Source organism: Pseudorca crassidens, chromosome 7, assembly GCF_039906515.1.
Source record: "Pseudorca crassidens isolate mPseCra1 chromosome 7, mPseCra1.hap1, whole genome shotgun sequence".
NCBI lineage: Eukaryota > Metazoa > Chordata > Mammalia > Artiodactyla > Delphinidae > Pseudorca > Pseudorca crassidens.
The window spans coordinates 114221098-114244676 of record NC_090302.1 but is presented as its reverse complement, the minus strand read 5'-3'; the positions used below and the strand labels follow the sequence as shown (position 1 = coordinate 114244676).

The following is a 23579-nucleotide window of genomic DNA, read 5'->3' as shown; positions in this document are numbered from 1 at the left end:
AATATAAAGAAATACGCCATCGTATAGAGCTTTAAATGCTACAGTCCTTTTTTTTTTTCTACGTGTTATAATCCTTTATGAATAAAAAGGAAAAATTCAAGACTCACGAAGTCCATCAACATTATCCTGTCTCTAATAAATTGATTTCAACCCAAGTATTCTGTGTATAGCAAGCTGAATCTGTAAGCTGGAGGCTGTAACCAACCTTGAAAGATTCTGAAGCAGTACCTGCTTCCATGTGGTGGGAAAACCCAATTTCATTAGATGAGCTGATGTCTGTACTTGGGATTTCTTCTCCGTTTTCCCTACTACTAGTCTCATGAGATGAAAAACCCGGTTTATCTGCCATCTGTACCCTGGTCAGTCCCTGGGTTGGAACTGAAGTGCAGTCAGCCCCTTGATGGATGAATAAATGATTGCTTGATGAGTGAATGGATGAATGAACGAGACCGCATCTCCTAACCCGTTTACATTTTATTTCTAACTAATGCAGGGTTATTTTCACACCCCATTTAGTGGCCTCAAAATCTGACAACCAGTCTCAACTGGGTTGCTGTGACGTGGGCATCTCTTCATTCTTTTCACTGGGGATTTACCAGGCACACGGATGGGCAAGGTTTGCTTCTCAGCTGCTGTCGGGTGGCAATTACATAGCAGCTTCGTGGCTCCACAGAGATTAGAGGAAGAACCAGGAAACTTTGTCACAGCTTGTTTCTATCCATAGTAAAAGGCTCCATGAAAGGTGAAACTACAAGTATTGAGGAAAAGGAAATGTGCAGATGGTCTGGATTTAATCGTCCGTGTTCTGTAGATAAATGGGAGCTGCCTGTATCTTCAGTACAATGACGACTACTTCACAAGGTTGTGGGAAGGTAAAACGAGGCCGTATTTGCAAAGCACGTAGCGTATAATAGGCATTTAATAAGGATTCATTCTCTTTCCCTTCATTTGAGTCAAATAAGCCCTTAAGAACTATCACTGTTCCCAAACATTTTATCACCTCATCCTAGCTGTGAGATTGTATTATACGTGTTTCCCATTTTATAGTAACAGATTAGAAGTATGACAGGAAGCTGAAATTTATCAGAGGTACAGAATGGGTATATAGATAGCTGGATTTGATTTTCTAATGTGCTGTCCAGTGTCCTGTCCACTAAATAAATGGCTTCTGGGTATTAGAAATGGGATGAAAAAACGTCCAGGTGCCCTTCTGCGGAATTCTACCCGAGTAGGCTCTGTCTTAGCACAGGACATGTTTCCACACGGCTGCATCTCAACCAAGGTCTCTTTCCACTCTCACCTTGTAATAAATAGAAGCAGCTTTCAGGATCTGCAGGGAAGTGAAATGTGTTTTCTAGGATACCAAGGTGAGGACGGCAGTGTGTTCCATTACAGGCTTGCGCTTCGGTTGCTGTGTCGCCTGCCACTCCGAGGCACTCGGTTCCACTAGCTGAAGACATTCTGATCTGTTAATGACGTCTGCCTCGGGACGGGGGGGTGGGGGGGGTGGCGGAGTGTCACACCCATGCTGTGCCTTCCCCACACCCGGGCTGCGTTGATTTTGTGTGTTTATGTCGTAGCTTGTCTTAAGCCGCGCTAGCAATAAGAATTTAATGGAGGATAAATTGCAGGTCAAAACTGAATCAACAGCCCTGACGTTTACCTCTTCTTTAAAGAATAGTAAGTGTTTCGAGTTCTTTGCCAGGAAGCTGATGGAAATGTTAAGAAATTTAATGAAATAAAGTGACTTTAGCTCATCCGCTACCTCGTGGTGTCCAGACTTCAAACCTTCAGGATTTCTTAGGTCACATAAGAAGGTGATGTGTCTTTGATCGGCTACAGAAGAGTGGAGAAGACCGGTTTCCTCCTCTGACATATGCGTGGAGTTGATGATTTTGAGTTTCATGCTATGCCTTGTAGCTGCACTTCAGTTTGAGTAGGTGAGAGCAGATCAACTTCCCTCTGTGGACATCTTCAGGCAGAAATGACCAGATACGACTTTGGCAGCCCCTCCCTCTGCCGAGCACAGGCTCCAGACGCGCAGGCTCAGCGGCCATGGCTCACGGGCCCAGCCGCTCCGCGGCATGTGGGATCTTCCCGGACTGGGGCACGAACCCGCGTCCCCTGCATCGGCAGGCGGACTCTCAACCACTGCGCCACCAGGGAAGCCCCATAGGTGTTATTTTAACGACTTACCTGTTCCAGCCTGTCTTCATTTGTAAGCTTATTCTTCTCTGATGAGTTCAGTGTATGAAAAAGCAGGTGTTGTCATCATTCAGGTGTGGTGAGGCTGACAGGTCAGGAGGAGATGCCTCTGAAACGCTTGTATTACTCACAGGCCCCAGAGCAGGGAGCTCCCTGCGCCATGGGGTGGGGGAGGACAGGGGGTCCCCAGGGTGGGTCGGGAGGCAGAGTGGAAGGGGAGGGGGGACCTTCACTGTGTCCCTGCAGAAAGGGTTGGTGGGTGGGGCAGGGGGAGGCCCCGGGGCTGCTCTGAATGGGGCCATCAGCTCTGGGCTCGGGGCTGTCCTGCTTGTCACTGCCTGGCTGTGGGCGTTAGAGCAGGTGCACGGTGGCCGAGTGGGAGGGCCTGCGGGGGTAGGGGGATGGGCTCTGGGTTGGTGAGTCTTACTGGAAAGGAGCCTGAAGGTGTCACTCACCGTCTCCAGGAACCCGCAGCCCTGAGAGGGGCCACGTCTCCGGGTTCAGCCAGGCCAGCACGTCAAAGCGTCAGAAACACAGACGGTTAAAGACGTGCCAAGTAGGTGCCGTGTGCGGACGCGGGGCTGGAGCTCACAGCCCTGGGGAGCTGCGTGAGCACAGCCATGAGGCCGGGCCCCGCCGAAGCCTCTGTCCTCGTGGGAGAGAAAGGCAGGGGCAGAGTTCATTCCGTAGAAGGTGAAGGACTCAGTGGGGGTCATGACAAGGTCAGGGACCCGATGTGGGTGCATAGCCTCAGAAACACCGCGATATGCTCGGACCCTTCAAAGAAGCAAAGCCGTTCATGACTTAACACCTTTCATCAAATAATTTCCTGCATCATTTCTTGAAGTATTTTTCATGCATTCACTAAATATACAACCTTTTCATTTCACCAAGAACCTCAGAATTATGAAGCTTTATAGCGAGGTCTCCTGTCCTCAGATGAAGAGCCTGGACCGGGAAGGTGAACGACTTTTCCTACGGTCTCTGCCGAACATCCCTGTGAGGCCACTGCAGCTCCAGCCGTGAACCAGACACACGTTTATGTGAACAGTGGCTGGAGCCATGGGCCCTGCCTGGTGCCCCAGGGAGGCCCCCCCATCTCGATATCTGTAGCCTCTCCCCTCCTTCAGGCCACACCGTGACAGCCCCCATCCCGACAGTGTAGAACTGGCCCTGTGGCAGTTCCTGGGCCCGTAACGCTCTGACTTTCCCTGATGGTGTCGAAGCCACAGAATGACTCACGTTAAGTCTTAGGCTTGCTGCCTGATTTAGACAAATTTAGTCTTTTGTCTGCGCTATTTCTTCTACGTGCTACAACCTAAGATGCTTTAAAAATGTCGTCCATGGAGCTGGAGAACAAAAAGCATGAGTGTTTAAAAAGCAAAAGCCAGGTCATCCCTGGGGTTTGTAAGCACCACCCGCATCACCACGTGCCATGTCGGTGTCACGAGGCACCATCCCCAAGACCAGATAGGTGTGTTAGGCTGTGGCCAGCGTGCATTTGTACCTGAACCTTTTTGCCAGTGTTCAGTGTAGTTCAAGTGCTTTATTGTGCTTCCCGATCATGTCCTTCAGGCTTACACTTATCATCATTGCTCAGATTATAATCGGTCTTTTTTTTTTGGTCTGTACCACGCGGCTTGCGGGATCTCAGGTCCCCAACCAGGGGGTCGAACCTGGGGCATGGCAGTGAAAGCACCGAGTCCTAACCACTGGACCACCAGGGAAGTCCCAGATTATAATTGGCCTTAATTCATTTTTTAAAAACCGCAGGCTCTATGGGATGAATGTGCCAGAAAAGCATCGTGCAACATAACACGGGATGTTAGCAGATGCAAAATGAGAAAGAGTCGCATGGCCAAGTAAGATGAATGAATGCTGGATTAAACAACATTAAACTAGTTTGTTTTCTGCAGGACTTCTCAGGGCCTTTAATAAGAAAATCTTAATTACATGAAGGAGCGATATATACATATACATGTACATAATAGGTAGCATCTTCCAAATCTGTTAGGCCACAGAGCCTTCACCGTTTGTTTTTTTCTTGGGCAGCATATTCTAAAGTAACAAGTGGCAGGTAGTAAGTATTTTTAAAGCACCAACTAGGTGCAGTACACTATGGATCAGTGAAAGAGAGTCCATTTCCTGGATGAGGAAGTAAGGCCTAAATGCATTAGGCCTCAGATAGTGATATAAAGAAACACCACGGAGGATAGGAAGTGACATAGTATCAATTGCCAAGTGAATAAGGCTACAATTTTTTGAGTGTAGAGGAGAGAGAAACAAACAGAACATATTTTTGCAGATACAGGACACATACAATACGGCTTCTCTGCTCAAGAAGTGATGACGCAGGCCCCGTGATGCAGGCTGGCCTGGTCCATGCGTGACAGACTGGAACTGCTTCCCCTTCACGTGAATGTGAATCACTGGGGTCTGGACCGACTCAGTGGGCTTGGGATGGTGGTCGAGATTCTGCGTTTCTTTTATTTTTTTAAATTTTTAATTTTTTTATTGAAGTACAGTTGATTTACAATGTTGTGTTAATTTCTGCTGTACAGCAAAGTGATTCAGTTATATATATATATTCTTTTTTAAAGTATTCTTTTCCATTATGGTTTATCATAGGATATTGAATATAGTTCCCTGTGCTATACAGTAGGACCTTGTTGTTTATCCATTCTATATATAAAAGCTTATATCTGCTAACCCCAAACTCCCAATCCATCCCTCTGCTACCCCCTCCCCCTTGGTAACCGCCAGTCTGTTCTCTATGTCTGTGAGTCTGTTTCTGTTTCATAGACAGATTCATTAGTGTCATATTTTAGATTCTATATATAAATGATATCATAGGATATTTGTCTTTCTCTGTCTGACTTACTTCAGTTACTGTGATCATCTCCAGGTCCTTCCATGTTACTGCATGTGGTATTATTTCATTCTTTTTTATGGCTGAGTAATATTCCATTGTATATATGTGCCACATCTTCTTTATCCATTCCTCTGTCGATGGACATTTAGGTTGTTTTCATGTCCTGGCTATTGTAAACAATGCTGCAGTGAACATTGGAGTGCATGTATCTTTTTGAATTATAGTTTTCTCAGGGTATATGCCCAGGAGTGGGATTGCTGGATCATGTGGTAGTTCTGTTTTTAGTTTTCTGCGAGACCTCCAGAGATTCTGCATTTCTAACAAGCTCCTAAATGGTGCTGATGCCACTCCCTGGTCCAAGGACCACACTTTTCCTGTAAAATCCAGATAATAAGTGTTGCAGGATTTGTGGGCCGTGCAGTCTGGCCCAACAACCCAGCTGTTGCTGCAGCACAAAGGTGGCCACAGACACTGTGTTAGTTCAAGGGCACGGTTGTGATCCCCCAAGACTTTGTTTATAGGCTCTGAAATCTGACCTTTATATAATTTCCATGTGTCACAAAATAACTCTTCTGATTTTTTTCCTCACCTTTAAAAACATGGAAACCATGGCTTGGCTCACGGGCCTCAGGAAAGCAGGTGGTGGCCTGCAGGCTGTGTGCACAGCCTGAGGTCAGGGTGTCACAGCCCTGGGGTGGCCGGCAGGGGTGTCCCAAGGAGCTTATCTAACCAAGGCAATCAATCGTCCTCTCTTTTAAACCTTAATTGTGTTTTTTCATGCCTCATTTTCCCTCTGACAGTTGGTTCTTATCTTTTTATGGCAGTGTAACTCACCCTAGGTAACGTACAGACACCTAGACTCTGGCCGGTTCCAGAGTCCACCAGGCTCGACTCTTCCAGGCCTCTAGTACCTGACATGGTGCTGTCCACGTGGAAGATGCCCGGCAAGCGTGTGCTCGGTAGAGCTGAGTCTGTTGAAGGCACCTTTCGCTTGCTTGTGAGGAGAGCAGCTCCAGGGTGGGATGGGCACCGAGGGTGAGGGGAGAATTGCAGGGAGCAGAGAGGAAGCAGGTCATACATGAGGGCTGCATAGGAAACGAGAACTCCATGCAGATACCTGACAGAAACAGGATTTGGATAGGAACATGATAGAAAAGAAAACCTGGGCCAAGTTATAGGAAAGCAGACAATAAAGATCTAAAGTTTAGGGAATGGTTCATGTAGGGAAGAGTGTCGAGTGCTTTCACCTGCCACAGGATAAAGACTCCATAGCTTGCCAGGGATGAAGAGATCAATTAAAAGACTTCAGGTCGAGTAACACTGGAGCCATAGACAGTTCTCCGGGCGGGGGGGCGGGGTGAGGATCTGGCCTGTGATTGTGGAAAGAGCAGAGAAGGAGGGACTAGAAAATGGTTCTCGGCCAGAATGTTCTCCAGGACTTTACGAAAACAAAGGAAATCACAAACTACTCAGAATCATGAAATACTGCCCTTCTCAACTGCCTCAAAAGCAATATACCTTGCATTGCATTAGATGCTCAGTTGGCTGGGTTTTTTTGTTGTTTTTTTTTTTGCGGTATGCGGGCCTCCCATGACTCACAGGCCCAGCCGCTTCGCTGCATGTGGGATCTTCCCGGACTGGGGCACGAACCCGCGTCCCCTGCATCAGCAGGCGGACTCTCAACCACTGTGCCACCAGGGAGGCCCTTTATATGGTTTTTAATTCCCGAAGTCATGTCTGTTCTTTTCCAAATATCTCGTACTTATTTTTTTAATATAGTTTCTGGAGTTAATATGCTAAGTATTAGCAAACTGGCTTGTTTTATTAACTTAACTTTCAGACTAAATATAGACAGAAGCCTATATTATGCTATCTAAATGCAGAAAAGGTTAGTTTTCACTGACATAAAAAGGATGCCAAGTCCAAAGAATTTTATAGAGGATCAGACTCAGGGAAAATCTCTCAGTGCTGATTAAGAGCTAAATGGACAATTCTGTCCGAGAGAATTCAGTCCTTTTAGTTGTCAGTGGCACGTTCCTTCGTATTTCTTTAAAACTAAATCACGTTTGTGGGGAGGAGGGTTAGGGCAGCTTTGTATTTTTTTGTAAAAATCCTGTTGAGAGTTTGAGGTGCTCAGGGAATAAAGGAAAGGGTGTGAGGGGGAACCCGCATAGAAACAGTCTGGCCACCTGCCACCTCCCATACCAAGGGCCTGGTCGATGGGAAGGGGTGAGACCAGCAAGAATGAATTACAGAGCACTGCTGCCCCTGCCCGCATCATGGGGGCCGGGCACGCTGCTGGAAGGTTCTCTAAATATCAGAAATGTGGAAGGCGTTAACTCTGTTCCTGCCCAGCTGACCATGTCAACAGGAACATTGCTGCCCAGGGTCTGTAACATGACAGTGTCTCCCTTGATACTGTACCTTAAGTATTTTGAGCACAATGTTTATATTACTTTCATATTTTTCTTTAGATAAGAACAATAGATAAAATTGTAATAGACGTGAGAGGCACTGGTGATAAAACATTTTTGTAAGACACCTGGAACTTGTGTTCCTTTCATTTTGTAACTGAAGTGGTCTTTCCCAGTGTGATGATGTCCCCTATTTCCAGGCTGATGAAATGTACAAGGTGCTTGACAAAGAAAACCCATGGGAATTGTCTAGCCATGCATTTCATGGTCTCAAATGTAATAGCATTTCGTAAGGTTAGTAACACGGACACAGGGCTTTTTTTAATCAGACAGGCATCTCGTTACATAGCATCTCGCCTTTCACTTCTGCTTTATTATTTTAAACGTCCCCTTTTCCTTTCTCTCCCTCCTGTCCTGGGACTTCCGTTTGGCCAGCAGATGGTTCTGTGAGGGGATCGAGCTGCACGACAGTCCCGACATCCAGATCCGCTGGGACGGGGGCGACCTGCACACGCTGGTCATAGCTGAGGCCTTTGAGGACGACACAGGGCGCTACACCTGCCTGGCCGCGAACCCCGCTGGCTCTGACACCACATCGGCCGAGGTGTTCATTGAAGGTACCCAGGGATGTGGGGTGGGGGCGTGGGGTGCCGAGTGGGCAGGGGCCCATTGCTTCTTGTGAACGTGGTTTTCCAATGTTGTGAGTCAAACCTCACTTGTCTGTCCTCCAGGGCAGATAAATCGAGTGGCTCTGACACTTGGGTGTACGTCTACGTCGACAATGTCTGATGTCAACATTTGTTCCTTCTCATTTAAAACATTTCAGCTACGTGAATTTATTTAGAATACTAAGTGTCCAACTTATTTCTGGTTTCTCTGGTGGCCGAAGAATGTGGGCATATTAAAATACTAGAAATACTAGACCTGTCAACCAAAGTTAAACTCTCAAAGACTTAGGAGATCATTCACAGGGATATTAAGCAGTTGAGTATTTTTAAATGTTCTCATTTCTATTAGATTCTAGAACTTTTCCTTTTTTGTTAGGATGCTGCTATTTCTGCTGAGTGTACCATGGACTTGTAATCACTAGGTCAAAAAATTTCCAGAATCAATGTTGCATTAAAGAGGGGTGGGCAGAGAGTAGAATATCTCTTTTGTTCTAACAATTCATTTTTGACGAGACTCAGCATATAGGGAATTAGAAAACTTGCTATCAAAGTATATAGTTTACATCACTGTTGCATTTTTATCACTATCAATCACTTAAGTTGGAAGTGGCTTAAACACCAGTATTCTGTGTCCCTAAAGCCATAAATTGGTGAGTAGCCTTGTAATTGCTTGCATTTAAAAATAGTAGCTGGAACGCAGAGAGAAAATTGAAATCCTCAAGGTCTCCAGTACCTTAATCTTCATCTTTTTACTAAATTTTTTTTTACTCTTTAATAGCACTAAATTTCTTTGTTTTTTAAAGTAGAAGAAAGCAAGATGTGAACCATTATTTATAGCCCTTGTAAGAACTGGCAAAAAAAATAAATTAGTTTTAGAAGTAACTGTTACTGCCAACTAAAACTATGTGCCTTTACTTTTAATAAAAGGGTCCCCTGCGTTGTCTTTGAAAGCGTCTGTGAGCTCCTTCGGGGACTTTGTTCTGCTAATAAGAGCAAACCTTCTGTATTAACAAGTGATGCTACATGGCAGTTACATGTACACACACGTGCAGACACGGTCATTTAAACCTCACCGTGAACCTGTGAGGTGTTATCAGGGTCCCCTTTTACACATGGGTAAACGGAGCCTGGGGAGGTGAAAGGGACCTGTCCAAAGTGACTCCAGGATTTGGACCCAGTCCGTGTTACTCCAGGGCCCATATCCTATTCGCTATGTCACATGTCTCTCAAAGTGCTGAATGAACAGGAAAAGAATGGCAAAAAGATTTTTAGCATTTAATAAGCGAGCAGTGAGTATCAGTCATGGGCTGACTGTGGAGCAAACTTCGTGAAGCATTTTAGAATACAGAGGAGGAAAGTTCAACTTCCATTAAAAAAAAAACAAAACCCATTTGCTAATGATGGTCAGATTTGTCTTTCAAAACCAAGTTCAACTAGAGCTGCTTAAAATTAAATGCTTTATTTGCTTTCAAGGTTGCTGGAAATGGGTACTTCAGTGTGGATTGCTTCTGTACTACAGACATTAAATCACGTCAGTTTTACGTACTAGTTTACCAACTCGATTCAGCCACGTTTATTAAGGCCTTGCTCTGTGCCAGACAGTGTGGTGCAGATACGATGGGGATGGGCCCTGCTATCAAGGAGTTCCCAATCCAACAGCCCAGATGGACACATTTTTTAAAAAAAGAATATAAAGTAAGTGATGTTATAAGTGATATAACAGATATCTAAAGTGTTATAAGGATACAAATGAACTTAAAAGATTAACTGCAAGGTATATAAGACACACTAACTTTCATAGAATAAGAGGAACTATTTCTCTGCCTTGGAAACCACTTCAGGATCTGACTCTGGAGGTCCAAAACATGCATGCCATGGCCTTTAACTTTATTTCATTAAATTGAGCTCTGCCACGTAGAAGCCCCTGCAGTGCAGTCCTCTCCTGCCTTTGGGGTCTCTGCATGAACTACTTAATGTGGGAAAAGCACCCCCAGTTCTACCTGCCACGCGTGGTCCATGCCCAGGGCTCCACAGAGGTGGCGGGTGTTCCCAGTGTCCCTTTTTGCACCTGAGGACCCTGCACTGGCTTAGACGGCCCACCAGCTGCGGGTCTGGCTTCAGATCTTTGTGCCGAGGAGAGGAGGGGTCTGGGCAGAGCCGGAATAAAGAGCCCTTAAGCATGAGCCTCCTAAGCCTCCTGGAAAGTGCGTTAGGAAACTGGCTCATCGTCCCCATGAAATATGGGTGATAACTTTTTTAAAGCCTGATTTTGGTGTATTTTTATCCCTAAGAACAATTACGTGACATGGAAGAGAATTTTACATAAATTCTTAGGCTCCTATTACGACTGAAAGGAAGAAGTGTTTATGTTTTCCTTACTGCAGCACTAAATTAGACTTAGGAATATCTCTGTTGTCCCTAAACCACATTGCTGTTGCTATGTCAGCGTGCAGTATGGGGGTGGAGGTGGGTACCAGAGGGTAGGAAGTTTTCTATAGATTTAAAAACCTTGAGGAAACCTTCCCTAAAAGTTTAACAACCTACTAGTTGGAAACTGTCTAAATTTCACTGCCTTGTGCAGCAACTTTTAGAATGATAACGAGGAAATTTCAGTTTAAGAACAGTAACTAAGGGGCTTCCCTGGTGGTGCAGTGGTTAAGAATCCGCCTGCCAATGCAGGGGACACAGGTTCGAGCCCTGGTCTGGGAAGATCCCACATGCCGCAGAGCATCTAAGCCCGTGCACCACAACTACTGAGCCTGCACTCTAGAGCCCGAGAGCCACAACTTCTGAGCCTGCACTCTAGAGCCCAAGAGCCACAACTTCTGAGCCCGCGTGCCACAACTACTGAGCCTGCGCTCTAGAGCCTGTGTGCCACAACTGCTGAGCCTGCACTCTAGAGCCCGAGAGCCACAACTTCTGAGCCTGCATGCCACAACTACTGAGCCTGCGCTCTAGAGCCCGTGAGCCACAACTACTGAGCCTGCACTCTAGAGCCCGTGAGCCACAACTGCTGAGCCTGCACTCTAGAGCCCGTGAGCCACAACTGCTGAGCCTGCACTCTAGAGCCCGTGAGCCACAACTACTGAGCCTGCACTCTAGAGCCCAAGAGCCACAACTGCTCAGCCCGCGTGCCACAACTCATGAAGCCCATGCGTCTAGAGCCTGTTCTCCGTAACAAGAGAAGTCACTGCAATGAGAAGCCTGGCACCGCAACGAAGAGTAGCCCCCGCTCGCCGCAACTAGAGAAAGCCTGCGTGCAGCAACAAAGACCCAAGGCAGCCAAAAATAAATTAAAAAAAAAACCCAAAACCAGGAACTAACTTTTATCTCCTAGTTTTAACTAGGAACCGAGCCGTGGTCTTCGTTTTCACCTGGATTATCTCATTTAATCCTTACAAAAATCATCCCATTCTGTGGCTGAGGAAACGGCAGCTTAGGGAGACTTGTAGGGCCCCAGACCTCACACACACACACTCACACTCCCCTGAGCTTCAAGGACTAAACCCAGTCAGTGTGACCTCTTAAGTTTGAATAGCCACAGGGGAAAATGCAGGTGAACCTTGGGTCTTGGGGCAGCAGGGTCGTCATCTGCATCCAGTAACAGGCCTGGGATGTGTGCCTGGAACATCTCAGGACACCACTGAGCTTTTGGTCATTGGTCACGTGTTCACTGAAGGTCCCCTGGAAGGCAGGCGGTGGGCCAGGCACTGCGTGGGGACACTTGGCAGGACAGGCAGGCCTCGGTCCTCGCTGCGCCGACACTCCAGGAAAGGAGGGACGGGCCGCCCTCATAAATAACCCCAGCCCCAGCCAGCAGGTGCTGGGGAGAGAAGAAAGGTGGGTGAGGGTAGGGGGAGGAGGGCCTCCCTGAGGAGGTGACGTCCGACCTCAGTCTGGACTCTGAGAGGAAGCGATGGGGAGGCCGATGGGGCAAGTGCTGCAGACAGAAGTAGGGGCGAGGCTTGGCAGGAGGGGCGGGTGTGCCCAGGAGCGCAGAGGGTGGCAGCTGGGCGGCAGGCAGCTCACGCGGGTCGTGGCGCCTTGTGGTCACTGTTAGCCGGCCGGCCTTTAATTCTACCGAAAATCGCCAGTTGCGGAGCGTTTAAACTGAAAAGTCAGACTATCTGATTTCCATTTTTAAACTGAAGTTTGGCTTGTAATCGGGAGCCCGGTGAGAAGCGTGCTGTGGCAGGACCGGACGGGGCTGGCAGGGCTGCAGGAGCACGCCGTGTAGACGGGGGCAGAGGCAGGCAGACTGCAAAGCCACATGGCGGGTTAGGTGTGGGCTGAGGGGCCATGGGAACGAGCAGACCCCGTGGATTTCGGCTCCACCGTTGGGCATCTGTGAGGGGGGGCGAGGAGTGGGCTGGGGCACAGAGGGACGTAGGTGATCCGTTTGCACAGCCGCATTTGGACGGCCGAGTGGACACAGGTGTGGGCAGGTGGCCATGCGGGTGCAGTGAGCGCCCAGGGCGAGGACGTGCACTTGGAGCTCAGGATGTAGATGGTAACCGAAGACACGGGAATGGGCGGGACCGCGTCTGAGCCTGGGCGACCCTCCGCACGCGAAGATGCTCCGGGAGGAGGTGCCGGCGTAGGAGCGTGAGAGGAGGGCCCTGTGGGCGGGGAGGCTGGGGGGGGGCGGGTCGGTGTTTGAGAGGGGAGGGCCGTGCAGCTTGGGCCCCCCGCTGCCGGAGGCCAGCGCTGAGGACAGGAGGGGCAGGTGTGGTTGCTGTGGGGGATGTTAGTAAGAGGGGCTCGGAGAGCCTGGAGGGACCAAACGCCGCGCGTCTGCGGGGCCCGGAAGGACGCACGGGAACGCGTTGGGGGGCGCCAGGGAGGTTCTGCCCAAGCACCGGCAGAGCCAGGGGCCGGTATCTAGACGGGAGCGCCGGGTCAGGAGGCTTTGTGAGCCTGTTTGCCTGTGGGTTTTCGTAGCAGGATTTCTAGAGTATATTTCCATGCTGATGAAAACGGTCCAAGCGAGAAAACGCGGATCCTGCAGGGGAGTGGGGGGAGTGTGAGGTGCCAGGGAGCCAGTTCCTGGAAAAAGAGAAGGAAACGGCCTCCGCCCACAGTGTGCAGGTGGCGAAGAGCTGCTCTCAACAGTTGCACGGTAGAAATGGGACAGGTGAGCACAGACGTGTGAACTACACGTGGACATCCCACGTTTGCATCCCTGCCGCCCCTCCTGACCCTGTCGTGGACGGCACAGATCTTTACAGCTCGGGGAGCACCGAAGGGGGCAGGAGGGGGGTTCCCAAGTGTGCGATGAGGAAGCTGGGTTACACCCAACCCTGACCCCGTGGTCGGGGAGTTGAGCTGAATGGGGGTGAGGGGACGGCATAAAGACGGTGGGGAAGGGCAGGAATTCTGAGCGTGGCGCACGCCGGCAGACCCTGTGTGATGTTGATTTGTAGGTTCTCCAAGCTTGTCACAATCAGATAAGACGTGTGCCCCTTTTAAGTGACATTTCAAAGTGTGTGGAAATGTTATACAAGGAACGGTCCCTGTGGCTGCAGCAGGACAAAGCCGATCTGAGCGAAAGTTTCCTTCTGCTGGATCTGGAAGACTTGCTGTGAGAAGCTGATGGAGTCTAAGCTCAGCTTTGCGCATTCTCCACAGTATTCATTTTTAAATATCCTTCCTGGTATTTTCTGGCCAGCCCAGCTCCCAGCTCCAAGACCCAGAACCGCGACTGGATGGCTCTTTGCTTCAGTTTCTCCATCTCTGCCTGGAGAAATTGATGTTCTCGTAAGAAATGAGTGAGTTAATCACCTAGAGGGGGACCGACACACAGTGTGAACTATTGTTGCTGTTATAGAAATAGCACATTTTCATTTTAAAAAATCTAAAACATGGAAATAAAGATATAAAAGTCATGTGTAATCCCACCACCCTGTGTCCACCACTCTTAAAAATTTTTATTGTTCAGTCTTTTATCTAAATGTGTTTATTATAGTCTACATACTCTTTGGTATATATTTTTTAAATTTAATTTAATCCGTCATGAACATCTATGCCTGTCATTGCAGTTCTTTAAAACTCATTTTAATGCTTTTATAGTCATTCATCATTTATAAATTTTTAAGTCATTGGCATTGCTTCAATTACTCTTATCTGAGACAGCAAATGGTTGTTTCTGGTAATTATAGCAACTGAGAAAGGAGAGGGGAAAAATGAGTAGTGGGAGTGGGGAGCAGAGTGTATTTACGCCTTAATTTTGAAAAACAAACATGGACCAAACGATGAACTAACTCCATGGCTGGATTCACTAAAGTCACTCAGGGACTTAAAATGTAAATATAAATAAAGATAAAGAGATAGTTTTTTTTAATGGTTAATACCTGCTTTTAGGAAGACTTCCTATTTTCTGAATTTGAAGCTGTATTCAGTTTGCTTCCACTCAGAAATATAGCCTTTTCTATATTGCTAAGGTAGATATTAGATTGACAAAAATAAAAATAATTAAAACATGGTGTTTCCATGAATATGGGGGAAATTGGCATTTTGACATACAGTCGTCCCTCAGTATCCGCAAGGGGATTGGTTTCAGGACCCCCCAGGGATACCAAAATCCAAGGATGCTCAAGTCCCTTATCTAAAACGGTGGAGTATTAGCATATAACCTACGTAAACTTTAAATCATCTCTACATTACTTATAATACCTAATGTAATGCTGTGTAAATAGCTGCTGGTGGGCAGCAGAGGCAAGTTTGCTTTGGGGAACTTTCTGGACTTTTATGTGTATATATTTTTTGACCTGTGGTCGGTTGAATCCACAGATGCAGAACCCGTGGATATGGAGAGCCGACTGTATCTGTATTTTACACACCTTTCTGGGGAGATGTTTAACATGGAAATAAATATATCTGTTGATAGTAGAATGAAACAAATTCTGGTAAATCGCCACAAATGTATTCGAAGCAGCCATTAGAAAACTATAAAGCACGTTTATTAACGTGGAATGGCACTTCACAATGTATTGAGTGGGGAGAAAACAGAAATTGAACAGTATTTTGTCATAATATTATGTTTATTATACGTGTGCACAGGGGTAGACTTCAGCAGGATACGATCCAACGTGTCCGGGTGGTGGTATTCCGAATGATTTTTTTCTTTAATTTTTGCTATTGTGCCTTTTCTGGGTCTTTTCCTACAAGGAAGTATTACACGGGGTAAGTTTTTAAAATGGTGAGGGAGCACCTTTTAAAGGCAAGATGGGAGGCTCACGGTTGTGACTTTCCCGCCTGCTCTCCATCACTAGAGCAGCTCAGGGACCACCAGCATTGATTCCCCACTGCGTGGAGAACAGTGTAGACACAGGTGACCTGTAGGCAGGTGAACAGTTGATGAGCAGACGGGCAGGGGGTGACCACAAGTGCTGGGACCCTGCCCCTTTTAGCTGGGATTTGAGAAACAGACACGGATGAATGTGCCCCTGAGCCAGGGGTGTTCTCCCCTGCCCAGTAGGTGCAGAGCTGGGGACCGAGGGGTGGGGACAGAAGGGGAGTGAGGGGGGATCGCCCTGGGGGAAAGGGGCCTGCAGAGCAGCTCTGTCCCCACCGCAGGTGGGAGGTGACATTGAGATCCCAGCAGGCTCGGTCAGGTGTGCAAAAAGCAGCAAGCGCATCCTTATCCAGTGGACGTGAACCTCTCTGGTCCTTGTTTCCCGGCAAGTCAGTGAGGAAAAAGCCTCAACAAAGAGCGAAAGCGATAATGGCTTTTTAGTCATCAGAGGGGATTTTCCCAGTGATCTAAACGTTGGGAATCAGATGAATAATAGCTATTCCTCTCCCCGGCTTCTGGCCGCTGAGTGTCTCTGGTGCCGTCCTTGGGGCCTGCCTGCTTCCGAGGGCTCTCCGGGGTCTGGGGGGCTGCCCGCCCTCGGGCCACGGTGACCTGCTGACCCCAGCCTGCTGGGGTGCCAGCGTTTCTCCTTGTCTGTCACCTGGTTTTGCTGCTTTGCTGTTTGTCTTGCTCGGTTTCCCTAGTTCCTCCTGCACAGGTAGTTTGCCCCTCAACCACGCTCGTGCCCAGACACCAAGTCCAGCCGCGCTGGCCGGTGTGAAAACCCACCCTATGTCCCTGGCCTTCCCCCCCCCCCAAACCCGCAGCTGCTCGCTCGTCCCCCAGCTCACCCCCTGTCACTCATCCCAGCAGAATCACCAGCCTGCCCTGAGCACCGGAGACGGCGGCTGGGGGCGGGGACGCGTGGTCTGGGGGAGCCGGGGCCTCAAGTTCAGACCCTGTGCCACTGCCGTGCAGTCCCGTGGCCTCACGCGGCCCCTTCCCCTCCCTGGTTCCTCGGGTCTCTGGTCTGTAGTTGGACACAGCGTCCCCTCTTAGTGAGGCTCATCATCGTGATGACCAAACGCCGACGCAGCCGATGGCCAGGCACGTGGCACTACTCAGAATGGGTGTGCCCTTCCTGGCCACACCTCAGTCCAGTCCTCAGAGGTGTGGTGTCCTGAGTGGCTGAGCAGCTCCGAAGAGGCAGCACAGAACATGTCCGGGCCACTCAGAAAGGACAGAAATCAAGGAGGGACCCTGTAGGCGCTTCCCACCAGAGCAGATGATGTAATTAAAGGTTCAGACGTGAGGAGAGGCCAGGAGGGGGCGCTCTCCGCTCCTCTGATCTTTATCCGGAGCCCCTGTTGGCAGAGGCTCCCTTGCACCCTGCATTCCCATCCCTCCCCGGACCCCCAGCTTTATGCCGTCCCATTTCACTAACCACCACGTCATGGGTTTATTTGTCTGCGTCTGTGTCCGCATAGAATGGAAGCTCCCCAAGGGCAGGGAGGGGTGTGCTCTTCACTCCAGCATCCTTGTTACACAGCCGGGTGTGCACGAGACTAGTGGAAATAGCAGGCTTTTAATTTACTGAGCAGAACTCATGGGTCATCTAAGTTTATTATTTTGTTTCAAACAGGAAAGGTGTGTTACAGGAAAATTAACCTGACATAGATGAAGACAAATTTGAGAGAGGGATTTGGGAGGACAGGGTGGTCTGTGTGTTGTGATGGTCCAGGACTGGGGATTGCTGTAGAAATAAATAGGAAGGACCACAAACACCCTGCGGTCACCTAAGCAGGGCTTTTACCATCAGTAATAGCAGGAAAGCCATGGTAGAGAACAGTCACGGGAGGGAGCACGAGGCGCTCTTGCCAAGAGAATTAGGTAAACGTGTACATTCTCAATGTATCAACAGGCAAATAGAACCAACTACAAAGAGCACAAGTATACAGCAGCAACTAACACAACAATGTAAAGCAATTATACTCCAATAAAGATGTTAAAAAACAAAAAAAAAGCACATGTAGTGTGATTGCATTTGTACAAATACATGCACAAATATACAGCCATCCCTCCTCATCCGAGGTTTCACTTTCCGTAGTTTCAGTTACCACGGTCAACTGTGATCCAAAAATATACGGAAAATTCCAGAAATAAATGGTCAGTTTTCAATTTTGCCATCTGAGCAGTGTGATGAAATCGCTTGCCTCAGCTTCGACCGCCAGGATTTGAGTCATCCCTGTGTTCAGCGTGTGCTGCCTGTTAGTCACCTAGGTTGTCATGCTGACTGTCCCAGCGCTCGTGTTCACTCACCCTGATTTTATTGATACTAAAAATGGCCCCAAAGCACCAGAGGAGTGATACTGGCAGTTTGGACGTGCCAGAGAAGCCGTGCAGTGCTTCAAGTGAAAGGTGAAAGTTAATAAGGAAAGAAAAGAAAAAAAAAGTATGCTAAGGTTGCTAAGATATACGGTAAGAACAAATCTTTTGTCCGACAGGTTGTGAAGAAGGAAAAAGAAATCCATGTTCGTTTTGCTGTCGTGCCTCAAACCCTAAATGTTACAGCCACAGTGCATACATAAGTGCTTAGTTAAGATAGAAAAGGCATCAAATTTGTACAATAAGATGTTTTGAGAGAGACCACATTCATATAACTTTATTATCATTTTTGTAATCATAATTGTTATATTCTATTTTATCATTAGTTATTGTCGTTAAACTCTTACTGTGCCTAAATTACAAATGAAACTTTACCTTAGGTGTGCATATTTAGGAAAAAGAGTACTAACAGGATTTGGTGCTATCAGTGGTTTGGGGGTCTTGGAATGTTATCTCCCTTCAATAAGGGGAGGCCACTGTATGTTTGTTAATACATTCAATTTATCTGAAAAATACAAGCCAGACTGTTAGCGTGTGCAGAATGGCACCAGGGAAGGGACCTACTGGTCTTCAGTATTACATCACACAATTCTGTGCTACTTGGTTACTTTTCTATAAGCGCGTATTATTTTACATTAAGGTATTTTAAATAGATAATTTAAATAACTCGAGTTAAGTATGTCTCATAAAAGAAGTATCAAGTATGTACTTTTGGGGCTTCCCTGGCGGTGCAGTGGTTAAGAATCCGCCTGCCAATGCAGGGGACATGGGTTCAAGCCCTGGTCCAGGAAGATCCCACATGCCGTGGAGCAACTAAGCCCGTGAGCCACAACTACTGAGCCCGCACACCTAGAGCCCGTGCTCCGCAACAAGAGAAGCTACTGTGAAGAGAAGCCCACACACCACAACGAAGAGTAGCCCCCGCTCGCTACAGCTAGAGAAAGCCTGCACACAGCAATGAAGACCCAACGCAGCCAAAAATAAATTAAAAAAAAAAAGAATGTACTTCGAACCATCACAGTTATTTTAAGTATTACCTAAAATCTCTTGTCACAAAATACATGAGCATTAAAATGTAAGGACAGTTTGCATTTTGGGCTAAAAATCCAACAAGGGGACCCATAATCTAAACACAGTAACGAAGCAGATGAATTTGGGAAGGAATGATCCAAAATTAGAAACCCTCCTATTCAAGAATGAAGCCATATCAGAGTCAGAAAGCATCTCCTAATTAATGAGAAATGAAGGTATTGGTGATCCACACCATGTAATCTTCTGGGAAAGAGTTGAAGTTTAAAACTATGGATGTTCTACACACAGACACACATGCATTTATTTCATAGTTGGGAAGCCATTTAAAATCGTGGTTGTGACGGCCAAAGGGACAAAAATGAAACTGGTAATAAATCTGACACTAAACCCATACTGCTTTGAAGAAAGCTTTTCTTGGTGGTTCTGTTTTTACATGATTATCTGAAAAAACAGTCTGAGTAGAAATGGTCTGAACCATTCTCTATTTCAGAATAAGAGTTTGTACATTATTGTCTGAGTGAAGAGCATTACCTTTGGAAGCAATTATAGGTACTACTTACATCTTTTTTTTTTTTTTTCCACTCAGGTGCCAGTTCAACAGATTCTGACAGTGAAAGTTTAGCGTTCAAATCAAAACCTGGAGCCATGCCACAGTAAGTACCTACAGTTCCATCAATTATAAGCAAAGGCTGTCAACAGAGTTGTGCTCTGTGATGCCACTTGTGTTGTGCTCTGAGGAGGTCAGCTGATGTCAATCAAGAACCAAATGCTTGAACCTAGAGCACAGTTTTTAACTTACGAATTTGAACTTTGAAATCCGCATTTCATTATCGATGTGCCAGAGGCTAACCGTCCACCATGTTAGTTTCAATGACAACTAACAGGTTATAAATGTATGAAAGGAGCACTTGTGTTGAGGGAAAATCACTTAAATCATTACTAAAACGTAAATGTCAACCAAGTTATCCATACACATTAGAACATATCTAATTAGGCCAGAAATGGGCTTCCATTTGGATGAAGTCTATTTCTAGTTAGATCTTGTCATGAAAATCTCAAAATTGAGTTTTTCCTACAAAGACATACAATGTTAGTATCTTAATCATTTTGCAAAAATAAAGTAAAATTGTTCCCATCCTCCCTGGGAGCAAAGACTGCCATCGCGTTCGTCCTGCCTGCTGTTTGCTGCAGAAGATCTGAGGAGGCATGAAGAATACCAATGTCCAGGATCCACCACCAGAGAGCTGGCATCTGGGTTGGGCCCTCAGATGTAAAGGACTTTATTCTGCATTTGTGAATCCAAGCAGTTGTATTTTGCCGTGTGGCTGACAGTGTCTTGGTGCCCCGACCCAGTGTCAGGCCTGAGCCTCTGAGGTGGGAGAGCCGAGTTCAGGACATTGGTCCACCAGAGACCTCGCGGCTCCACGTAATATCAAACAGCGAAAGCTCTCCCAGAGATCTCCATCTCAATGCTAAGACCCAGCTCCATCAAAGACCAGCAAGCTACAGTTCTGGACACCCTATGCCAAACAACTAGCAGTACAGGAACACAACCCCACCCATTAGAAGAGAGGCTGCTTAAAATCATAACAAGGTCACAGACACCCCAAAACACACCACTGGATGCAGTCGTGCCCACCAGAAACACAAAATCCAGCCTCATCCACCAGAACACAGGCACCAGTCCCCTCCACAAGGAAACCTACACAACCTACTGAACCAACCTTAGCCGCTGGGAGCAGACACCGAAAACAACAGGAACTACGAACCTGCAACCTGCGTAAAGGAGACCCCAAACACAGTAAGTTAAGCAAAATGAGAAGACAGAGAAGCAGACAGCCAATGAAGGAGCAAGATAAAAACCCACCAGACCTAACAAATGATGAAACGGGCAGTCTACCTGAAAAAAATTCAGAGTAATGATAGTAAAGATGATTCAAAATCTTGGAAATAGAATGGAGGAAACACAAGAAACGTTTAACAAGGGCCTAGAAGAACTAGAGAGCAAACAAACAATGATGAACAACACAATGAATGAAATTAAAAATTCTCTGGAAGGAATCAATAGCAGAATAATTGAGGCAGAAGAACAGATAAGTGACCTGGAAGATAAATTAGTGGAAATAACAACTGCAGAGCAGAATAAAGGGAAAAGAATGAAAAGAATTGAGGACAATCTTGGAGACCTCTGGGACAACATTAAATGCACCAAAATTTGAATTATAGGGGTCCCAGGAGAAGAAGAGAAAAAGAAAGGGACTGAGAAAATACTCGAAGAGATTATAGTTGAAAACTTCCCTAATATGGGAAAAGAAAGAGTCAAGTCCAGGAAGCACAGAGAGTCCCATACAGGATAAATCCAAGGAGAAACACACCAAGACACATATTAATCAAACTATCAAAAACTAAATAGAAAGAAAAAATATTAAAAGCAGCAAGGGAAAAACAACAAATAACATACAAGGGAATCCCCATAAGATTAACAGCTGATCTTTCAGCAAGAACTCTGCAAGCAGAAGGGAGTGGCAAGACATATTTAAGGTGATGAAAGGGAAAAACCTACAACCAAGATTACTCTACCCGGCAAGGATCTCATTCAGATTTGACAGAGAAATTAAACCTTTTACAGACAAGCAAAAGCTAAGAGAATTCAGCACCACCAAACCAGCTTTACAACAAATGCTAAAGGAAGTTCTCTAGGCAGGAAACACAAGAGAAGGAAAAGACCTACAAAAACAAACCCAAAACAATTAAAAAAATGGTAATAGGATCATACATATGAGTAATTACCTTAAATGTAAATGGATTAAATGCTCCAGTCAAAAGACATAAACTGGCTGAATGGATACGAAAACAAGACCCACATATGTGCTCTCTACAAGAGACCCACTTCAGACCTGGGGATACATACAGACTGAAAGTGAGGGGATGGAAAAAGATATTCCATGCAAATGGAAATCAAAAGAAAGCTGGAGTAGCAATTCTCATACCAGACAGAATAGACTTAAAAATAAAGACTATTAGAAGAGAGAAAGGAGGACACTTCATAATGATCAAGGGATCAATCCAAGAAGAAGATATAACAATTGTAAATATTTATGCACCCATCATAGGAGCACCTCAATACATAAGGCAAATGCTAACAACCCTAAAAGGGGAAGTCGACAGTAACACATTCATAGTAGGGGGCTTTAACACCCCACTTTCACCAATGGACAGATCATCCATAGTGAAAATAAATAAGGAGACACAGCTTTAAATGATACATTAAACAAGACAGACTTAATATTTATAGGAATTCCATCCAAAAAAACAAGAATACACTTTCTTCTCAAGTGCTCACAGAACATTCTGCAGGATAGATCATATCTTGGGTCACACATCAAGCCTTGGTGAATTTAAGAAAATTGAAATCGTATCAAGTACTTTTCTGACCACAACACTGTGAGACTAGATATCAATTACAGGAAAAAATCTGTAAAAAATACAAACACATGGAGACTAAACAATATACTACTAAATAACCAAGAGATCACTGAAGAAATCAAAGAGGAAACCAAAAAATACCTAGAAACAAATGACTTTTAAAACACGATGACCCAAAACCTATGGGATACAGCAAAAGCAGTTCTAAGAGGGAAGTTTATAGCAATACAATCCTACCTCAAGAAACAAGAAACATCTCAAACAACCTAACCTTACCCCTAAAGCAATTAGAGAAAGAAGAATAAAAAAACGCCCAAAGTTAGCAGAAGGAGCTAAATCATAAAGATCAGATCAGAAATAAATGAAAAAGAAATGAAGGAAACAATAGCAAAGATCCATAAAACTAAAAGCTGGTTGTTTGAGAAGATAAACAAAATTGATAAAACATTAGCCAGACTCATCAAGAAAAAGGAAAAAAATCAATAGAATTAGAAATGAAAAAGGAGAAGTAACAACTGACACTGCAGAAATACAAAGGATCATGAGAGATTACTACAAGCAACTATATGCCAATAAAATGGACCAGCTGGAAGAAATGGACAAATTCTTAGAAAAGCACAACCTTCAGAGACTGAACCAGGAAGACATAGAAAATTTAAACAGACCAATCACAAGCACTGAAATTGAGACTGTGATTAAAAATCTTCCAACAAACAAAAGCCCAGGACCAGATGGCTTCACAGGCGAATTCTGTCAAACATTTAGAGAAGAGCTAATACCTATCCTTCTCAAACTCTTCCAAAATATAGCAGAGAGAGGAACACTCCCCAACTCATTCTACGAGGCCACCATCACCCTAATACCAAAACCAGGCAAAGATGCCACAAAGAAAGAAAACTACAGGCCAATATCACTGATGAACATAGATGCAAAAATTCTCAACAAAATACTAGCAAACGGAATCCAACAGCACATTAAAAGGATCATACACCATGATCAAGTGGGTTTTATCCCAGGGATGCAAGGATTCTTCAATATATGCAAATCAGTCAGGGTGAGAAATCATATTAACAAATGAAGGAGAAAATCCATATGACCATCTCAATAGATGCAGAAAAAGCTTTCGACAAAATTCAACACCTATTTATGATAAAAACCCTCCAGAAAGTAGGCATAGAGGGAACTTTCCTCAACATAATAAAGGCCATATATGACAAACCAACAGCCAACATCGTTCTCAGTGGTGAAAAACTGAAACCATTTCCTCTAAGATCAGGAACCAG

At 45.9% G+C, this 23579-nt stretch overlaps 1 protein-coding gene across 8 annotated transcripts in view; it reads left to right on the top strand.

Moving 5' to 3' along the window:
• The window catches only part of PALLD (palladin, cytoskeletal associated protein), a 399249-nt gene that overhangs the window by 153167 nt on the left and 222503 nt on the right, over positions 1–23579 (top strand). For 7 of the 8 annotated variants that reach the window (XM_067745408.1, XM_067745409.1, XM_067745411.1 and 4 more), the window contains 2 exons: positions 7930–8108; positions 19457–19523. In XM_067745408.1, coding sequence (XP_067601509.1) covers positions 7930–8108; positions 19457–19523 — 246 coding nt within the window. Of the gene's footprint in view, positions 1–7926; positions 8109–19456; positions 19524–23579 lie in introns of all 8 variants that reach the window. The other variant, XM_067745415.1, reaches the window with a different exon arrangement.